The sequence below is a fragment of the Lissotriton helveticus genome, chromosome 6 (genome assembly GCF_964261635.1).
Source record: "Lissotriton helveticus chromosome 6, aLisHel1.1, whole genome shotgun sequence".
NCBI classification, from domain to species: domain Eukaryota; kingdom Metazoa; phylum Chordata; class Amphibia; order Caudata; family Salamandridae; genus Lissotriton; species Lissotriton helveticus.
In genome coordinates this window covers 1088764666-1088786536 of record NC_136067.1, presented here as the reverse complement: position 1 = coordinate 1088786536, position 21871 = coordinate 1088764666, and the positions used below count along the sequence as shown (strand labels likewise).

The following is a 21871-nucleotide window of genomic DNA, read 5'->3' as shown; positions in this document are numbered from 1 at the left end:
AAATGATAGCCATGAGGACAATTCAGTTGAAGAAGACAAGGACAAGGCACATAGTAAAGCTATAGTGGTACAAGTAGGTAAAGTAAGTAATAAATGTATTGTTTATGATTAATTAAAACCATTACAAAAATACATTCTGATAAATCATTTTTGATTGGTTACACTTTTCAATCAATACTCATAAAATTATTATCTTTTATAAAAAGTGCTGGAATGTTCGAGTAGGGCAGAGGTCCCGGAATGGCAGTTTTCCTTTAGATCGTCAGAGTCTGTGCACAGATTGCATTGCAGGAAGGTTTAAGTTTATGTAGGGGCATATTATCAAGGGGGTTTATCTCCGCTTTTTGGCTTTAAAAGCCAAGAAAGCGGAGATAAAATTATCTCCCTATTACCAAGCTGTCGCTAACACCAGTTAGCGACAGCTAATAGGAGATAGCGACCATCTTGGGCCCCGCTTTGCATGTCAGTGATATTTATCACTAATGACATGCAAAGTGGGCGTGCCAAGATGTTAGCGACTGGAAACAGTCGCTAACATCGCTATCTCCTATTACCAACTTTTGGAGATATTTGCGCTAAGCGCGAATATCTCCAAAAGCTAACACCTGCCCTGAGCAGTTCTTAGCCATGTTATCCAATGGGAGGTGGATAACATGGCTAAGAGCATTTGCTCGATAATGCATGAATATCGCTGACTTTTCAGCGATATTCATGCATTGCGGGAGTTTTTTATCGCATTTGCGATAAACCTTGCTAATAGCAAGGTTTATCTGCGATAAAAATCGCCGATGTGCGGCGATAATTTTTGTCTCTAAACAAGTTAGAGACAAAAATTATCGCTAGTTGTTGGTAATATACCCCGTTGTTTTTAGTTTCACACAGGATAACTCCGAGCTTTGCTTAGATGCCACTAGTTTCAAGAACTTGACTACCTTCCCATTTAGCTGCAGGTCACTTGAGTTGAAGCATGCAAGCACTGCTTGTCTCCAGGTCCGTATGCCTCGTTCGTTGAAGTGGCTTTTTTGGAGGTCAGCCCTTTCCTCTTTTAGATTAGTGCAGGAGCATATTAAATGTTTGATGTCTTCGTTTCCTTCTCCGCATAGCCTGCATCATTTTCCGCATTTCTTTCTCAGCCATGGTGGAAGGTGTGAAATAACAGGAAGGATTCCTAACCTGTGTTTTAAAAATAATTCTTTTGACTTCCTAGCCTACCCCAGGTCGAAGTATGCCTGTGGCCCAAATAGTTTGTCGCTGCTCAGAGTCATCCATGAGTGGCTCCTATGTGATAGGGTGGCCTTGTCCTCTATAAAGGAAAGTTTCTTGATTACCTTATTTACAGTAACCTTAAAGTGCGAGCGCTTCCCATAGTTCAGCTAAACCTGAAATGGCCAGTGATTCCTCCAAATAGGCTTTGGCCTGTGAGATGGATGTGTTACTCAGTTCCTGCCAGAGCCAGTGGTTCAGTGTGTCCCTGGGTGAGTTCTTGATTTTGTGCCAGCACTTAATGTACAAGCCTCGCCATCCGAGGAGTTGCTTTGTATAGTGGTACAAGGATTTCTTTTTACCTCACCCTTGAAAAGGGCAAACGCTCTACTCTACTCAAAGCTTTACTACACCAAAATAAGGATACATTGGTATGCGGCCCTGAGTAATTACCAGTGGCTGGGGATAATTCAAGCATTCATCTATCACTTTATGTATACTTTAGATGTGGGTCCCGTGCACACTACGTTCTAGGATGAAATTGGTTCAGGTTTTCTTGGGTTCTGCTGCAGGTAGGACCTGGCCTGGCAGTTTGGCTGGACTATTCCCACTGGAGCAGGGTCATGACTGATATGCATATGGATAGGTCCAAAATGAGGTGACATGGTGTGCAAAATAATGTTGGGCTGAGACACAGCCAGAGTTATTATCAGCTACTGAGACTTATTCAAGCATTTCATCAATTAGTTTTTCTGTACTTTAGTCTGCTGCTTACAGATACCAGCATCAAGATTCACCAATATAACAATGATATACAACTCTGCTTAAAAGTCTCTTCTGCTTCAGACATACAACACCTAAAGCTCTGCTTGCACATAATCTAGACTGCTTTCTTGAAGCTCAACCCAACCAACACAGAATTCCTGTTATTTGTCAAGATCAACAAACAAGATACAGTACAAACCTGACTCAATGGCATGGATGTTGAAGGGTTCAAACCCCAGGTTTTACTGAATGGCGAATCGCTTGGATTCATCTTACACACCAACCTCACCCTCAAGGAACACACTGCGGAAAAAAAAAAATGCCTGGTACCAGCTTTCTCTTGTGAAGAAAGCAACACCATTTGTTTACAGAAAGTGACTTTAGAACTGCTGTTCAGCCTGCATACTCACACATCTGGAAAGTGGTAATACCCCACTCTATAGCCTCTTAACCACCATACTGTTACCGTTTGGAGGCATTCTACAAGCTGCAGCTCATCTAATCTTGGATTAAAAAATATGATCACATCACCCCCATTTTGATGGAACTACAATGTTATGTTATGTTATGTTATACGGATTTTTATAGCGCGCAGCTGCCACAGCAAAGGGGCGTCCCGGCGCTTTTGGACAGGCAGATAAACACGCATAACATCACACAAACTACAGGCCAGAGTCAGAATTTAGAGGACCTTAGGGAACAAGTGAATTTTTATGGCCCTCCTGAATGCAAGCAAATCATCCAATGCACGGATATGAGGCGGAAGTGAGTTCCAAAGTTTAGCAGCCATAACCCGGAAGGACCGGCCTCCGGCTCTACACAACTTGAACCGAGGCACTAGCACCAGATTTTGACCAGCAGATCTCAAGATGCGCGAAGGGGCATAAGGAATGAGAAGATTCTCAAGAATCTGAGGGGAAGTCAGCTTGAGAATCTTAAAAGAGAGACACAGAGTTTTCAAATGAATCCTCTGCGCCATAGGCAGCCAATGAAGAGACCGAATGGTTGCACTCACCGAGCAGAACCTCGGAAGCCCCACCAGTGCTCTGGCCGCAGCATTTTGAATGCGCTGCATCCGGGCGATTTCCGCCTGGTTCGCCCCTAACAGGAGCGAACTGGCGTAATCGAGCCGAGACAAAATAGTGGCCTGGATGACCAACTGCCTGGTAGGGGCATCAAAGAACTTCAAAGTGGGTCTCAGTCCTCAAAGTATACCGAAACAAGTAGCTGCGACTTTTTTAGTATCAGCGCAGAAACTAAGGGCAGAGTCCAGCCAGAACCCTACGTTTTTTACCTCCGATACCGGAGTAGGGGTAACACCTAACTCAGGAGGCCACCACTCATCACTCCACATGTCACAGTGTTTGCCAACAACCAATATCTCAGTCTTCTTAGCGTTCAGCTGAAGACAGTTGGCTGTCATCCAGCCAGACACCGCCAAGAGCCCAGCTCTAAACCTGGGGGCATCAAGGTCAGACTTCCCGCTCAGCACAACCGCCAGCTGCGTATCGTCAACGTGGGAAACAATGGTCATATCCCACTGTTTGGCGACCGCAGCCAACGGGTGAACATAAAGGTTGAAAAGAGTGGGACTTAAGGCCGATCCCTGCGGCACACCCAGGTCTAACGGATGGAATTTAGACTCAAAAGGAGGAGTGGCGACCCGGAATGAGCGATCAGACAAGAAATATTGGAACCATTTTAGTGCCAGGCCACAGACACCAGCTTCTCTAAGACGTTGCAGCAGTATCGAATGCGAGACCGTGTCGAACGCGGCACTGAGGTCAAGTAATACCAGTGCCGCAGTGTGACCAGAGTCGAGCACGGCCCGCAGGCGTTCCGTCATTGCGAAAAGGGCAGTCTCAGTGCTATGGCCGGCACGAAAACCGTTCTGTGAAGGGTCTAGAATATTGGCCTTTTGGAGATGCTCAGAGAGGAGAGCATTGACATGGGCCTCGGCTACTTTCGCAGCCCAAGGAAGGAGTGAGATCGGGCGATAGTTTTCCAACTTAAGAGGATCTAGCATAGGCTTCTTAAGAATAGGGGTGACCACCGCCTGCTTCCATTTAGTCGGAACTGAGCCTGAGGACAAAGACAGATTGATTAAATGGCGCACAGAAGGAAGACAGAGGGTAGATAGTTCTCTGAATTGCGCCGGTCTGAGGAGATCAGCCGGAGATCCCGATTTCACCATGGAGACTAGCCTGTCAAACACCTCCACTGACATGACAGGGAGGGAGGCAAATGGCCCAGAAGTGTTAACACTGAGCCTGGGGGACTCACGGAGAGACGGAATATTGGGAAAAGAGCGATAAATCGCCTAAACCTTCTCTACGAAAAAAGCCGCAAGGTCTTCGCAGTGAGACAGCGAGCAGATTTCCGCTGCGGGAGCTCGTTTGGCAGTCAGATCTAAGAACCTTAAAGATCAGCTTAGCGGGTTTAGGGCTGCTCTTAACTCTTGAGCGTAATAAGCTGCACGGGCCCTGCATACAGCTCTATGGTAACTTTTAACCCTGGAGAGATACAGTATTTTTTCCCTGCCTCGTACGACTTACGCCAGTTCCTTTCAGCTTGTTTGCAGGCTTTCTTTAAAAGCAGAAGAGAATCATCGTACCATGGACTAGGTTCCAAAGAACGAACTCTGCTCCAGGTGGCAGGAATCAGAGAGTCAAGGGCCCCAGTGATCCAATCACAGAAGAGATCATAGCCAGCTTCGGCATCAGTGAACTGACCCGGAGGATTATCCTCAAGCAGGCGGTGAAAGTCCTCTAACTTAAGTTTTTTCCAGGGGCGCTTTAGGACAACTCTATCTAAAGGTTTAAAAGGCGAGTCCTTGATCGTAATGTATAACTTTACAAGGAAGTGGTCGGACCATGCCACTGGGCTAGGCTGCAGCACCTTTACCGTAGTCAGATTCGTAAAGATTGGATCTAATATGTGTCCGCCGACATGCGTGGGATGGGAAACCAGCTGATGAAGCTGAAGTGCCTCCAGATCTGCAAGAGTGTTGCTTATGGTAGAATTCTGACAGAGATCAAAATGAAGATTAAGGTCCCCAATAACGCAGAAATTCGCAGAGCCCAGTGCGAGCGAACCGACTATTTCGGGAAGCGAGCTTCTAAAAGCAGTGTCGTTACCTGGAGGGCGATAGATCAACAGGCCGGCCAATGTAAAGTGGTGGCTGATTGTTATGCGAAAATACGCACTTTCACAACCATCCACATTCTGGACCTTCCAAGTGCACGGGTAACAAGACTTCACAATCGCGGCAATCCCCCCCCCTCTGGAGTTACGATTGTGAGTAAAGATAGAATATTCTGGAGGCAGAGCAAGATTGACTATCGCCGTAGCCTCATCCTGTAACCAAGTTTCCGTCATAAAAAAGATGTCCGGAGACTCATCCATAATAAGATCGTGGATCTCAGAGTGGTGCTTTGGCAGAGACCTAACATTGAGATTCCAGATGATAAGATCTTTAGAAGTAGAAGGGATGGTGTGAGGAGCTATGGTCAGGGGCGCGACAGTGGAATCAGTAAAAGCTAAAATGGGGACCGGCTTAATAAGAGAGAAATTCTGGCAGGCACAGTGGAAAGGGCCGGAAAGTGGATCTAAAGAGTCGACATCACAGCGAGAAAGCGTATGCCGGACGTTCAACAGTTCCTTTCTAGAGTACATACCTCCACTAAGCGACGGAAACACAGAATCCTCCCTAGCACCTAGCGCCTCCTTAGTGCTGACGGGCGCAGACGGGCAGGACTCTGGCTCGACTCGGGCACGAATACGGCGCGTCCGCTGCGCGTCACCGCTGCGCGTCTCCATGGTAGGATTAAATAGGGAGCTCGTGTGTTCAGCTGAGCACTAGAGTGCTAAACCATATAGCCGCAAACGTCCCCAGCTACCCCCAAAATGGCCGACAAACGAAGGACCAGCTAGTGACCCGCCGAACAGCGGTGATAATGACTGAATTACAGTGCAGGTAAGCGCTATAGTATAGGTTAAAAACAATGGCAAATAAAGCAGTTTATAACAAGATACATAAAACGGGGATGATGAAATTAAAAAGCACGAACGCCTTCAGAGCCGTGCTAGCAGCAGCGCTGAGAGCTTCAGCGTAGCGTAGCGTCATGCAGATAAGCCTTATCCAAGGCCGACCTTGCCAAGTAACTCGCCTTAAGTAGGGAGCTCGTGTGCCCAGCTGAGCACTAGAGTGCTAAACCGTATGGCCGCAAACGTCCCCAGCTACCCCCAAAATGGCAGACGAACGAAGGACCAGCTAGTGACCCACCGAACAGCGGTGGTAATGACTGAATTACAGTGCAGGTAAGTGCTATAGTACAGGTTAAAAACAAGGGCAAATAAAGCAGTTTAAAACAAAATACACAAAACGGGGATGATGAAATTAAAAAGCGCGAACGCCTTCAGAGCAGTGCTAGGAGCAGCGCTGAGAGCTTCTGCGTAGCGTAGCGTCATGCAGATAAGCCTTATCCAAGGCCGACCTTGCCAAGTAACTCGCCTTAAGTAGGGAGCTCGTGTGCCCAGCTGAGCACTAGAGTGCTAAACCATATGGCCGCAAACGTCCCCAGCTACCCTCAAAATGGCCGACGAACGAAGGACCAGCTAGTGACCCGCCGAACAGCGGTGGTAATGACTGAATTACAGTGCAGGTAAGCGCTGTAGTACAGGTTAAAAACAAGGGCAAATAAAGCAGTTTAAAACAAAATACACAAAACGGGGATGATGAAATTAAAAAGCGCGAACGCCTTCAGAGCAGTGCTAGCAGCAGCGCTGAGAGCTTCAGCGTAGCGTAGCGTCATGCAGATAAGCCTTATCCAAGCAATCGTTCTCTTTAACTAGTTGCCATACCCCCAAACCAGCTGCATTGTTTACAAAGTCATCACAACCAGCCCCCTCATTTAACTTGCAGACAAGCTAAACATCTATGGTGGTTCTCGGCACAAATGCAGTCAAGACACCATTAGACTGCAAACTAAAAGTGTAAAAAAAAACAAGTCATCTGACCTTTTATGCACCTAGGATTTGGAACAGCATCTTCGTACCTGTCAAGGTTACCCCAAAGCTGGTCCAATTTAGGAAAGAGTTCAAGATTTTCCTCTTTAAAAATCACTAAATCACAATACATTAAGCATCCACATGAGTACTTGTTGACTTTATGCTTGGCTTTCAATATGTAGAGCGCGCCACAGCTTTTGGATAGTTTTGCACTATACAAATGCCTTGCACATACATGCTTACAAACATACATACATATATAAATGCCTACATGCATACATTCATACAGATTAATATTTCATCAGAACTCAATTTTGAAAACCCTAATATGTATGCTCCTTCAAATGATTTAATTGATTTAATTGATTTAATTTCCTGCTTTCTGTATTGTATAGTTTAATTATGTCATGTAGCATACAACAGTGAAAAAAACTGCTCTGGTTCAAATTTTTATTTGCTGCTAACAAATGTTGTCTGCAATTAACATATTTAGAGCACCCTTGTATTGACTACTGATTTGTTACCTTAAGCGTAATGAGCAAATATTTTGACAGTTTGATAAGTCAGTGAGGTATTTTATTTATTGTGTTTAAGTCATTTCTGAGTTGCTAAAGAGCTCTAACCCACCAAGGATGTACAATCCACACAGAAAGAGCTGTATGTGGTGTTCGTATTCAAAGAAACACACTTCCTGTACGTTTGTAGAAAAGTTGTTTATTTAGCGCCTCCTTCATGAAGAGCAGTCCACAACTGTTTAACTGACATTTGAACACGCATTCCATTCCATTACACAGAACATTCTTCCTGGAATCCTACACTTGAGGAAATACATACTTATACGAAACATCACAGTTCTCCCTTTAAGTAATAAGCGTAGCTCAGTAAATAGAAAATGATTAAAACCCACAACAAACTAATTCTCCTATACATGTCTAGAAATGTAGCTCAGAATATTCCAAAATGTCTCTTTTTTAAATGATAAAATCTACCCAGAGAAGAAACATCCCATATTGGAGACTCGTATTATTTTTTAACATATTAAATCAAACTAAAGTTATTTTTCAACATATTCATTCACGTAACCTGGATGTCTTCTTACTCTATCCCCTTTTCTCCTTACATCCATTCCAGCTCCCCTGGTATTAGGCACCAACACAGCCTCTTTCATTTCATCATACAATATTCATTCATCCATTTCATTTTATCTGATGGCACATCTAGTCTCACCACCCTTCTTTTGTTCCAAACTCTTCCATCAGATGTCTTTATTGCATTTTTAAATAACGTCTTTACTCTCATCAACTTGGTAAACTTTGACTACTCCTGGTATCCATTGTGTGAGCTACTTTTCATCCAATCACCCATATTTATTCTTGTTTTCAAAGTCATATTCCTGAAAAACACAATTTATCTCTGAATTCAGGATGGGATTGCAGCCTCCCCCCAATTGTCATGAAAACATCTGCACTAACCACATCCACACTAAGTTTTTGAAATTTCTTAAAACCCCCAAAATTAGCCAATGCTCCCCGGGTTGTATGACATTACAACACTGACAATTACCAAGTATGCCTTTAATACACAGTTTTTTTACAATGCATGCCTTTACCATGCATATGCCTTTTAGCACACATATGCCTTTTCCACGCAGGTAAGTATAATTAAGATAAGTGTTACATATAAATATATATATGTTGTATTTTTTGGGGAGACCCCCAAGCCCCCATTTTAAATTACTCTTGCCATCCAGTACCCTTGCCCACGCTAAATCCTAGAACTGCCTTACCACCCAATACCCTTACCCACCCCTAAACTCTAAAAACACCCTTACCACCCAATACCCATAGCCACCACAAAACCCTAAAAACACCCTTAACACCCAATACCCTTACACACCTCTAAACCCTAAAAATACTTACAACCCTATACCCCTACCCATCCCTAAACCCTAAAATACCTTTACCACCCTATACCCCTCCCATAACAAACCCCCCACCTAACCCTAAACCTAAACCCTTAAAAAATATATATATATTAAATAGCCTCCACCAATTCTTTTTTGTAGTTATATCAGCATCAGATGTCATGCGACCTAAATAATTCACATCCTTGACTTCAAAATTAAATGTTTCTAGTTTTAAAGATAACTCAGCACTCATTAGTCTTTTTAATACCAAACACAATCGTGCATCATGTTTTTGTATGTTTTTTCCAAAAATCAACACATTGTCCTCAGAACTGCTCACTCAATCAAATCCTTTCAATAAATTCAACATCACTTTTGAATTAAACTGATGCAGCTGATATAAGTCCAAAAGGCATCCTTCTGACCCTGTAGGTACCAAACCGCATTGCAAAGACAGTTAAATCCTGTGAGTTATCCTTCAATTCAAATTGATGGTAAGCTAATACCGAATAAAGGGTCATGAAAAAAAATTGCTTCTGCTAAAGTGGTGATAAATTCGTCAAACCTATCTACCACAATCTCCTTAATTCCTTATTTAAACTTCTCAAATCCATACACAAATATATGTACCTATTCAGTTTTTTAGCAATAAAAATAGGTGCCAAGTATTCTATTCCTTCCATCCGTTCAATAATACCGTGATTTACCAGGCGTTCCAATTCAATCCTCACCCCCTCGCATGCTCAATGGTATCCTTCTTATTTTAGTTACCACTGGCTGGACATTCTTCCGCAATTTGATCTCACATTTATAACCTTTCAGACAACCCATCTTTTCCATAGATACTTTCAGAAATTGATGTGCAAATTTTATTTCTGAATTCTCAACTTTCACTAAAACTTGTGGTGTAGTATTTGGAATGAATGTAACTCCCAGCGTCCTTTGATAAGGCCACCCTATCAAATCGTCTCCTTGTACTGCAACAAATCCCTTCCCTTCAGCAAACCTGCCAAGCAATTCCATATGTTGCATAAATTGAGTCTCTGGCTCAGCTCTGCAAGTTTTGATTTTCACACGCACGGGTGACACAAGTGAACTTAGTCAAATGCCCAAGCACTGAATGTGAAAGACAGGTTATTGTATCCCTGCAAAACCCCACCCAGTACATAAATGTGGTGGTGTAAATACTTTTGAGTTACTAAGAGTAAGTAGTGGTAATCCAAACAATCGTTCATTAATGATTTACGCACTCAAGATCACTAAAAACAGAATATGTATTTCAGCATATTTATTTTAAAAGTTATTTTAAAATGAAAAGACCTAATATGCATATATAATAGCTAGCTGATTGTGTCTACCAGAGAACATAATCCCGGCACCAGCTTGTGAAGGCAGAATGGAAGGCCTTTTTCTGAGCCTCGGGGAGTCATGCTGGAAGCTTCTTCAGTTGAGATGTACTATGGTGCCGATTTCATCTGGATCTGGGATCTAAGTCTGTGACCTGGGTGAAGTTTCTCTCCTAAATAAGTGGTTGAGTGATAGTCCTTATATATTGTATTTTATCTAAGAAGGAATATGCAGATGTACTTATAAGGTAAAAATATGCCAATATAGACTACATAATTTGGGTTATGGTTGTTATAATACCCTGAAAAAAGGCACCTGTTCCAGACTGATGTTGCACTCTGGGTTTTATTGATTTCTAGATCTGAATGACTCGAAATATTCACAGTTCTTGGAAAGATAGACACGGGCAACATCTGTATCAAAGGCAGACATGTTAATTTGAGGAAAAATGGCAGCCAGCATCCATAAAGATGGCAGCCTTCATGGTCTATGATGGCAATCTTCGTTACCTATGATGGATTCGGGCCAAAGGTAAAAAAGACAGACAGGCTAACTAAAATGGAGAATATTGCTAAAATGGAACCTGTTCTGTATGTGTTTAAGAACCTACAACTAAAAGAAAGAACCCTAAAAGTAAGCGTTTAAAATCGATAACATAATAGAATACTGGAGGGAACAAGTCATAAGGTTTACGACATTCCTAGAATAATTTCTAATCTATATAGTGACTAAATTGTCACTGAAGGTGTTTTTGATTGAGCTTGCTTATCAGACACATTTATTATACATTTGCAGATTAAAAACACAAGTCAGAAAACTGCATTTGATGAAATATCAATTCATGTTTGATAACATGTCTTCAAACTGAAATGAAAAATAGATCTCTGCACTGGAAGACATGATTCTTACAACACTTACTTGCAGTGAAATAGCCTAACATTTGTATTGGTGTCCCTCCCAAATCACCGAGTTTTACATTCTTCTTTGATAAAGATAATTTATTTCAGAATTTCTCTGCATATGTTAATTTGGAAATGATTGCCAAGTGTGAGCAGGAATCAAACTTCATACATACAATTTCTCTTTCAATTGTTACCACTTTTGTGGGATGCCCACTCTCCTTGACATCTTTTTTACAATGTCACTGTTGATCTTGAGAAATTTGAAGTATTGCCTCATAAGCTATCTCTTTCACTTCTTTTTTCGGAGAATGCCCTTTCTTCTCATACCCATGACACTCTATAATGCAGGACAACTTTTTGCATCTGCCCAGTGACCATAGGCTCCACACCTGTAACATGAGCCTTTACACTCATATTTTTTCTTCAACTCATTTTTTAGACTCATCTGTCACCAAATTAACAGTGTTTTCTTCCACGTTGGTCATATTTTTCTGCTTGCTCAGCCCACTAACATATTTCATCATGTGCTCCACCCTTATTGCTACTGCAATAACCATTATCATCTAATGGTGGTTCATCCTTCATCCATAGTTCTTCTCTAATATTTTCATTGTTACACTTAAAAAAACTGATCCCGAATTCTAGCATCTGTAGCATAACCAAATTTACATGTTGAAGCTAGCTTTCATAAACTAGTTGTATACTCTACGGATTCCCCTAATCCTTGTGCTCTCAGCCCAAAATGGCAAAATGGTAGTGTTCCATAACCGTACTGACTAGGCAAATAATGTAAATCCAACTTTCTTATACATATCTCATATCATTCACATTTTTCTCGTCTCAACTAAGTTGCAAAAGTTTTTCTATATTTTCTAGAATGTCTTGCCCTTCTGTGCCTCAACAATGTAGTAGTAAATTATATGTTCTCTCCACATGCAAATGTGTGTGACAAACTCTTGCATAATTCATAAAAACCTTTTTTACATTTACCCGATCTTAATATTGGTTCCCTGCGGAAGGCAGAAAAAATGGGGTAGATGCACCGGTTCAGTTTTGTTTATTTTTTTTTAAATATAGTACTAAAAAATAGCGCTACCAAAAAAACAAAGGGGCATATTACCAAGGGCAATATCGCCGCTTTAGCGAGAAAAATTCCCGCTAAAGCGGCGATAATTTTATCGCCCTATTCCCTAGCTGTCGCTAACACCAGTTAGCGACAGCTAATAGGCGATAGCGGGCATTTAGGGGCCCACTCTGCATGTCAGCGATGATTATCACTAATGACATGCAGAGTGGGCGTGCCAAGATGTTAGTGACTGGAAACAGTCGCTAACATCGCTATCCCCTATTACCAACTTTTGGAAATAAACGCGCTAAGCGCGATTATCTCCAAAAGCTTACGCCTGCCCAGAGCAGTTCTTAGCCATGTTATCCAATGGTAGGTGGATAACATGGCTAAGAGCATTTGCTTGCTAATGCATGATTATCGCTGACTTTTCAGCGATATTCATGCATTTCGGCCGATTTTTATCGCTTAGGAGATAAACCTTGATAATATCAAGGCTCCTAAGCGATAAAAATCGTCGGAGCGCGGCGATATTTAAATGCCCGCTAACCAAGCTTAGCGATAATTATTGCTATAGCTTGGTAATATGCCCCAAAATTCCCTCCACTCACTTTCACTGTATTCCTTTTTTTCGATGTGCCTGTCACCCCATCACTTTATCCATGATGATGAAATAAACGTTCAAAGCATTGAGAGTGTCATCGCTGTCCACGCTGCTCACGCCACTGATTAGTCTACTCCAAACAACACTACAGGTGTGCCTGTCATCGTAGCCATCTTAATCGAAACAAACACTGAGGGTGTGTCTGTTGCCGCAGATGATATGACTTGAACAAGCACCAAAGGTGTGCCTATCACCAACATTTATGGCTGTTTAACTTATCAACACAATAGTGTCTCCTAAGTTAATATGCCCCTATTATGTAGCTCATTTTAATTTTTCTACAGTAGGTTGGGCACATATTGCAGGATCAATAGCCCAAATCAAGATAGTCATTTAAGAACACAGCATCCATTTTCTATTGGCAGTTGGGCACATTTTATGACACTCACTCCCAAACTAAGATGTCAACCCAAAACATTGCTCAACATCTTGTTTCTCTGGCTGGTTGAGCTCTTATTCACTTTGCACTGTTCACCATGACTTAATTGAAATGCAAATATGTTCCACTGCCTCACACTGGACTCTCCTGTTTCGTCGCTCACATGTTGGCCTCCAACATCGCTACCTTAACCAGCCGAAACAGTGAAAACATATCAGCATCCACCACTTGCTGTGCATCAACAGTAAGTGAACTTTTAAATTCACCTGCAGAGACAGTTTCAATCCACTTCTCATTACTCTTCTCGTGTGTATTCAATGCCATCCATCAATACTTTTCCTTTTTCTTATTCAGTATTTTAGCTCATCTTCAAAATGTGGTATTCTTCCAAGATACACACTTCCAGTAAGTTGGCAGGAGAGTTGTTTATTAAGCACCTCATCCATGACGAGCAGTGCCACAACTGTTTAACTGTCACTTGAACAATCACTACATTCCATTCATTATACAGGAAATCCAACACCAAAAGAAGTACATACTGATAACAAACACCACATTGTACTACTCGATTCCCAGACAAAGAAAGAAGCTTGGAAAAACTGACATAGTATCAGAGAGTCTGATTAAGAAAGATAATTATCACGTAAGGTAGTTTTACCAGAGCAGGATTTATCTTTTACAGCATGTGTCCTTGCAGCTAAGAAACAGGTTACTCATAATGTTACTCATGGGTGTTATTTAGAGGTTGCCAGGGGTTGCAATTGCGACCCCTTACTTGCCCCTTGGGACTTCTAACAATGTCTTTGCGACCCCTTGCCTCAGAGGTGGTAAAAGTAGTGTCCAGAAGATAAACAGTGTTGTGATGAGCTCGGATTACGTTTTGCCGCTGCCTCTAGAAGATTTAGGGGCATATTATCAAGGGGGTTTATCTCCGCTTTTTTGGCTTTAAAAGCCAAGAAAGCGGAGATAAAATTATCTCCCTATTACCTAGCTGTCGCTAACACCAGTTAGCGACAGCTAGTAGGAGATAGCGACCATCTTGGGCCCCACTTTGCATGTCAGTGATATTTGTCACTAATTACATGCAAAGTGGGCGTGCCAAGATGTTAGCGACTGGAAACAGTCGCTAACATCGCTATCTCCTATTACCAACTTTTGGAGTTATTCGCGCTAAGCGCGAATATCTCCAAAAGCTAACACCTGCCCTGAGCAGTTCTTAGCCATGTTATCCAATGGGAGGTGGATAACATGGCTAAGAGCATTAGCTCGGTAATGCATGAATATCGCTGACTTTTCAGCGATATTCATGCATTGCGGCCGTTTTTTATCGCATTTGCGATAAACCTTGGTAATACCAAGGTTTATCTGCGATAAAAATCGCCGCAGCTCAGCGGTAAATTTTTGTCTTTAGCCAAGCAATAGCGATAATTATCGCTATTGCTTGGTAATATGCCCCTCAGTTGGGTAAAATAAATTAAGTAAATAAAAACATTTCAATTTGTTAACAACACCAAAAAACATTTTTAGATCATGAGATTCGTTATATATTTTTCAGTTTTCTCGGTTTCATTATATTATTTTTAGATAGTGCGTGCAGCTTCTTATGTACACCTTTCACTTTACTCCATTTTTAGTATGTCTGAGTTCTTCTAAACTTATACATCCTCAAATGCAGAACATTTTCAGTTGCACCAACAATGTACTGCTTTACAGTAGTATCAACATGACTGTTATTATGCTTAATTTCAGCAAAGAGCCATCGCAACAGAGAGTAAAACGATGGGGCTTTTCGATGGATGAAATGTTGATGGACCCAGTGGGGAGAGAACAGTTTCTCAAGTTCCTGGAGTCAGAGTTCAGCTCTGAAAACCTGAGGTAAAGGTTCTGGATGAAAGAATCTCTTCCAGTTTACAGTAGTTATTTTCGCTAGTCCAAACATAATACCCTTACTTCGGTGAAACATAAGCTCCAGCTGCCCCTGTGATGGTGAATGACCAGACCTCTTTTTAAAGTGAAATCTTAGGGGCCTCATTTATGAGGCCTTGCGTCAGTTTTGCGCTTCCGATGCGTCACTTTTTGTGACGCATTGGCGGCGTAAAACATACCTCCTGTTGCGCACTATTTACAAAATGACGCATATAAGCAGATGCGTCACTTTGTAAACCCCTGCGCTACATTATACCTGCATCTATGAGATTTCACTGCGTCACTTTTAGGACGCTGTTGCTTCACAATCTTGCGCATGCCTTACAGCAGGCGTAAGACTGATGCAAGCCCTTTCACATGGGTCTTTTCCCATGTGAAAGGACGCATTGCTGGAGTTGCGTCACTTTTGTGACACATTCCAACAATGCGTCCCTTTTGCGCTTACTGTAACTCCTTGCGACATGATGCGTCATACTGTAAGGAGTGCGCACCGAGAAGTGACGCATCGCTGCTTTCACGCAGCGATGCGCATTTCTCATAAATGAGGCCCAAGATATCTAACGCAAACGTTTGTCATTCATTTTGTGTTAAGTGATTTTATCCTTTTTGTGTGGACCCTTAAAACGGTCTTAAGTTGCTTTACTCTGCAATATTCCCCTATTCTTCGCTGCATGCGAATTTACGTGTTGATTTACAGGAAGTTCGGGAGTTTGCTCCTGAAATTCAAAAACTTTGCAAAAGGTTGGTTGGCAGCCCTCAAAACCAGTGGTGGACATCCATTAAACATTTTGTGCAGTGAAAGGAACTGCTGTGATGGTTGTTTTTTTGAATGTACAGAGATGACAGCTGGGCCGTCGGTCATCCCTAAATTTGGCTTTTGGTAGTCAGTAAAGGAGATGGAGGTAACGTCCTCCTGCCTCCTGACTCACTGTAATTAGTTTGGCAAACTATTAATGAGGCCCTAAGTGATGGGGGGTAAATAAGAGCAAGTCCTGATAATTACCATGTGAATATGTGATGTATGATAAATCGTATTTTCACTTGAGTTTTCAAAGTTTTTTGGTTCACAGTGCAAAATGACCGTAGAAACAGGGTGTCTGGTAATTCAATTAATGGAGCGGCACACTTGAAGGTGATTTACAGTGGCATGGTGGATAAAGTGACATGGTGGCGAAATAGGTGTATTATACAAATAAGTGACACAATGGACATGTATTTACAAGTGAAGTTGTTTTGAAAAAAGGTCTAATTTCGTTATAAACAGTATCTCAGGCTCAAGAATTATATCACAATGATTTGTAAGCTAGGAGACCTATTGAAGTATGGACAGGTAAAACCGTTGATGTTTCGACCCTGACTGAAGCAATAATGGGGTATTGTCAAAACGGGTCTTCTTCAGGACTAGGAGTTAAGACGGACAGCCTGTAGAAAAATAATTCTGGCTAAGTATGTGTTCATAGTGCTATTTAAAAACATGCATGGACATGTGGTAACCTGAGTTAACTTACCGGTTCTTTAGATAATCCGAAGGACAAGAGATTCCTTAAGCCTTAGGATAAAGGGAAGCCTGGGTTGAGCCGAGTCCAACTAGGTGTACGTAGCGGAAATTACAACGGGGGACTGTGTAAGGGAATGAATAAGGTGAACTGACCTAATCGCTCTAATTCATTTACATCAATGAAAAGCATACCTGGTAACAAGATGGAAACCAGGAATCGTGTGCTCCTGGAGGTCGGAGCGGGTCGGTTATGCCTCTTATTTGAATGGCAAACCCAGTAGTCACTAAACAATTCATGAAATTTGAGGCTGTGGAAAAGAAGACAGCGTCCTTAATGTGAGGTTCTTGTGAAGACAAGCACTTTTAAATACCTCATGAATACAAGAAAGGAACATACCTTGTTTACTGAATAACACTGATCATAGGATATCGTGATGGCTCAAGTGGTCAGGCGCGGTTAGTGTGCCACCGACTGAGTCAAGATTGGATCATGGCTCTACAGTAACTGTGGACAAAGGATCCGAATCTTAGTGTGCAAGAAAGGGGCAATTTGTAGCTAAAATCTGGAATGTGCTTTCCTCCTACCAGGACGTACCTTAGACGCTGCAAGCTGATGCCAGAATTCTGTACTCTCTGCTTGCGGCTGCTGATGCATTCGCTTTTATGAAAAGTGGTGCGTGGATAACACATGTCTGTCAAGCGTGCACTGGGCTTGTGTAGCAGCTAGAACCGACAAAGTCGGTGTGGAGATTAAAGGGACAACAGACTATCTATTCCTTAATTGACCCATCTGTTTATGCGTCTCCTCCATTTTCGTTCAGACACAGGATGACTATGTTTAATGAATGTATCCACTTACATTCCTTAAAATGAAATGAAGCTGAAAGATTGCCTCCTTTAGGATGTAAGTGTACCTTCTCAAGAACAGTCCATTTTGAGGTTTTCGGTCTGATGTGATAGGTTGACAAAGTGTTCAACTAGGGGTTCGGCATCTCCTGTTGTTGTTCTGGTTGTTGCGCACTCTGTTCCATCCCCTTGGTCTGTCCCAGGTGGGATCCTGTCCCCCACCTCTGCTGGGTCCCCATGTGGAATACTCTAAAAAAGACTGCAGTTCTTGATATCTTTGTGTCCGGCCAGTGGAACGACTACTAGAAGGTTTGTCAGACTCACTATCGGAACCACTACCAAATGAGGAATCTGAAAAAGTGGCAAACCTTCTGGACCAAGTGGCCCTTCGCCGTGATTCCATGTCTTTCACCTCATTCCCGTTCCCTTTTTGGTACCTATAGTATCTGCTAATGCCCATCAGGTTGGCACCTGAAACAGCAGTATGCCAGAGAAAATGCAACAGTAAGGCCAATTTGACCACAGATGCCAGTAATAAAGGTTTAGTGGCTACTCTCTCCAAAGTTTGTGAAGGTACTGAAAAAAATTAAAGCTTTTACTTCCAGAACCCTCAAGGATGCTGAACAAATCTATTCTACTATAGAAAAAGAAGTGCTGGCCTGTTACTGGGTAGTAAAGTGCTTCAATTTCATTTATGGGGTATGCCCTTCCTTTTAAGGACAGATCATTAAACCCCTATGTCTGTGTTATCCACCAAAGTCATTGAGAGGACCACACCTAGAATAGCTAAATGTGTTTAAGGTTTAGAGGGATACAACTGTCATTTTTAAGTATGTTTCAGGTAATAAAAAAAGAACAATGCTGCTGACTGTCAAGAATGCCCATTGAGTGCAAACTTCATGACCTGAATAATATGTACTCTCAGTGTCAGTTCCTGGTCTTCATAATTGTGAGTGTGAAAACTTTATGACACTTAACACAATCCTTGACACAATAAGTGAAAAAACATACATGGATAGCCTACTAAACTTAAGGATTTATCTGAAGATTTATATCTAGTGGCACTTTTGTCAAGCATCGTAGTGACATCGCTATGAAAGCTAGGGCTCATCAAGTTAACCTCTCAAAACTTTCCACAAAGCTGGAAGGTCCAAGCCTAGCTCTAATGTTGGAAGTCATGCGAGCTAAAATAGGCCCCACTATCTTGTATGGCTTTGACATTTCCCTAGGTAAATTCAGCTCTACACTAAACCAGCATGTGACAAAGATCTATAAAAAAGGTCCTTCAGCTGCCAAAAACTGCATCTGCAGCTCAGATCTGATTATAGCTAGGCCTCCTAAACTACGAAATGCTAAGCACATTTAAAATTGTGCCATAAGTTAAGGCAGGCCAGAGCTGGTTCCCTCAAATCTTTGCTATGTTTAGATATCAGCTCCAGCAACCCTGGTGGGTCACATAGTTGGCTCTTTTACAAATGCGTGCAGCAATTATCAGCAAGTGACCTCTGGAACCTTAACCCAAGTAATGCAGCTTTTAAAATAAGAATCAAGAAACCCACCCAATTGTGATCATACTCTTCTGACAAGGTGATCCTTTTGCCAAACCCAAGCATGCATGGGAAGTAATCAACATCAGTTGGCCTCTGTTCCATCTTACCTTGCGTGTACATACTCCTTGCATTTAAAACAGAGATTCATGGCACTTAGACTGGGGGAGTACCATTTTTTATACATCTACCCCATTGGTGGCTCCAATCAGACATTAGACTGGGGGAGTACCATTTTTTATACATCTACCCCATTGGTGGCTCCAATCAGACAAACTTCAGTGCAGAAGATGCCGGGAATCGGTCGAGTCTCTGGAGCATGTTGTATGTCTCTGCCCAGCATTGTTGACCTTGCATAGATCAAAACTGAGGCCTGAGTGGAATAGATAGGGAGTCTGGTCTTGCAGGCAGGGTATCGTGGCATTGAACCTGGAGAACACGGTTCTGAGCATCAGCTTCCCACTCTTCGTCCATCTTGTATATCCTAAGCTCAATCAGAAATTTCAGATCCTGTCTCAAAACTAGGAAACAAACATAGGCGGACATAACAATGGTACATCTCTGAAGCTGCTTTCCAGTAAAACCGGTGCACCCTGGCCCAGCCTCACAACATGGAACCTGAATCTATCCTTTATATAGAAGTCTACAGCCCCCGATAACAGCAGAATCTTATTAAAGGGGCCCATGAAATTTTAAGTTGTGTGGCTGAGGAAAAGCCATGGTACCAACGATTTGCTATTGACTATTGTAACTCTGAACTTTGTACTAAATTTTGGAGACCATAAGATAGATCAAGTTAAATTTGATTTAGAGAATCCATTCAGCGAACCACGGCTGACTAGTCAGATAACACATTTCTAAACCTGTCAGCTACATAACACTCCTTGACTCCTCATTGGCCCACAAATATGTTTTCCCCATTTGCAGTATGTTTTCTTTTCCAGTTTGGTGAACTACCTGTTGTTTTCAAAGAGACCTTTACTTTTTTTAACTGTATTTATTGACACAATGCCATCTTGTGTTTGTACTTAAGAGATAGTCACCCTGTTCTAGAAGATAATTTGTATTCAATAATTTTTATTTTATTGAGAATGATGGGAAGTCAAGTGAAAAACGTTTGAATAATGTGTTAAGCTGTGTCTCTTTTATATGGATTGTAATGAATTAATTAATCAAACAATAGCGTATTTTTTTCACCTGAGATATATATAATTTTTGGAATCTAAGAGATAAGATGTATGTACATTGTGATCTTATACTTAGGTCAGGAAAGATTTCACTTCCTGCTTGCATGAGAGATACGTATGTAAACATTGCCGTTGAAAGACACTTACTTAGAAACATTAAAAAGAACAAAATGATAGGAGAATATCAGTTTCCCTACAGCAATTCTCTATTTTCAAGAATGTAGTAAATGATTTCTATGTTTGCCCAATCAGTGTCAAAACTAATCACACCCACAAATACCCTCTGTCCCCAGTTGAAATTCCCTCCAAGCCATTAAACAAATTAGGGCTTGACATTTCTGATCCAGTTAACATACCAGAGATTCACACCAAATTTATTTTTGTCTTAGTAAATTATCAGTCACACTGGGTTTTCTATCAAAATATGCTAACAAAATAAACACTGAGGGCTAGATGTAGGTAAATCTATTTTACCACTTCTTAAATACCGAATCTTACCGATTCGATATTTAAGAAGTGGTAAAATAGAGGGGGGAGATGTAGGTAATTCCAGATGTGGAATTACCGAATCGGTAATATTCGGTATTTACCGATTCGGTAAATACCGAATCGGTATTTCCTATTGATTCCTATGGGCTGTGAAGCCCATAGGAATCAATGGGAAATACCGATTCTGTAATTACAGAATCGGTAAATACCGATTTTAGCAATGGTGCAGGGGGTGTCACTTTGACACCCTCTGGCACCCGAAAATTGACATGTACGCCATGTGGCACACAGACATGCCCTGAGGGCATGTCTGTCTGTCACATGGCATAGGTGTGCATGCACACGTGCATGCGCACCTGAATTCGGTATTTTAACACCCAATTGGATTGGGTGGTCAAATACCGAATTTGTAGGGCCTTTGGGACTCTGAAGAGTCCCACCTACATCTGAGATTTACCGAATCGGTAAAAATACCGATTCGGTATTTTACAGAATCGGTAAATTTACCGAATCGGTAAATTTACCGATTCTGTAAAAAATGCCCCTACATACCGAAAACCCATTTACCGGTCGGTAACGGCCGAAATCGGCCGTTACCGGTCGGTAAATGGCTCCTACATCTGGCCCTGAGTCTCTCATTGAATTTCTTTCGGGCACCTTTTCTAAAGAAGGAATTCACAGCAATCTTATCATGAACAACGGGGTCCAATTTATTTCAGAGGAAATGAAAAATATTCTAAGAATTCTTTTCATTTGCCATATCAAATCTCCACTCCATTGTCCCAAGGTCAATAGTCTTGTGGAAAGAACCAATAGAATAATAAAAGAGTGATTGTAACATTTGGTGAAATTATTGTTCAGACACTGAGAAACATTCTTTGGTCCTATCATAGCACACCCATTGCAATTAAAGGGGCATTGCCTTTTGAATTACATAATGGGAGGAAACCGGAGTCCAAACTCCCTCCAAATTAGTTGAATGGTGGAGAAACTTCCACTGTTGACAGAGAAGCAATGAGTGAAAGACATTCTCTCCATCAAATAAAAAACAATGACTGGTAATTCAGGAACTCAAAACTAGAAACAGAAAGTGGAGAATTGGGCAACGGGCGTGAGTTTCAAAAAGCCACTACGAG

The 21871-nt window shown here is 41.8% G+C and overlaps 1 protein-coding gene across 2 annotated transcripts in view; it reads left to right on the top strand.

Moving 5' to 3' along the window:
- RGS7 (regulator of G protein signaling 7) overlaps positions 1 to 21871 on the top strand; it is a 1941513-nt gene that overhangs the window by 1725545 nt on the left and 194097 nt on the right. For both annotated transcript variants that reach the window (XM_078646934.1, XM_078646935.1), the window contains exon 14: positions 14992 to 15117. In XM_078646934.1, coding sequence (XP_078503060.1) covers positions 14992 to 15117 — 126 coding nt within the window. The remainder of the gene's footprint in view (positions 1 to 14991; positions 15118 to 21871) is intronic.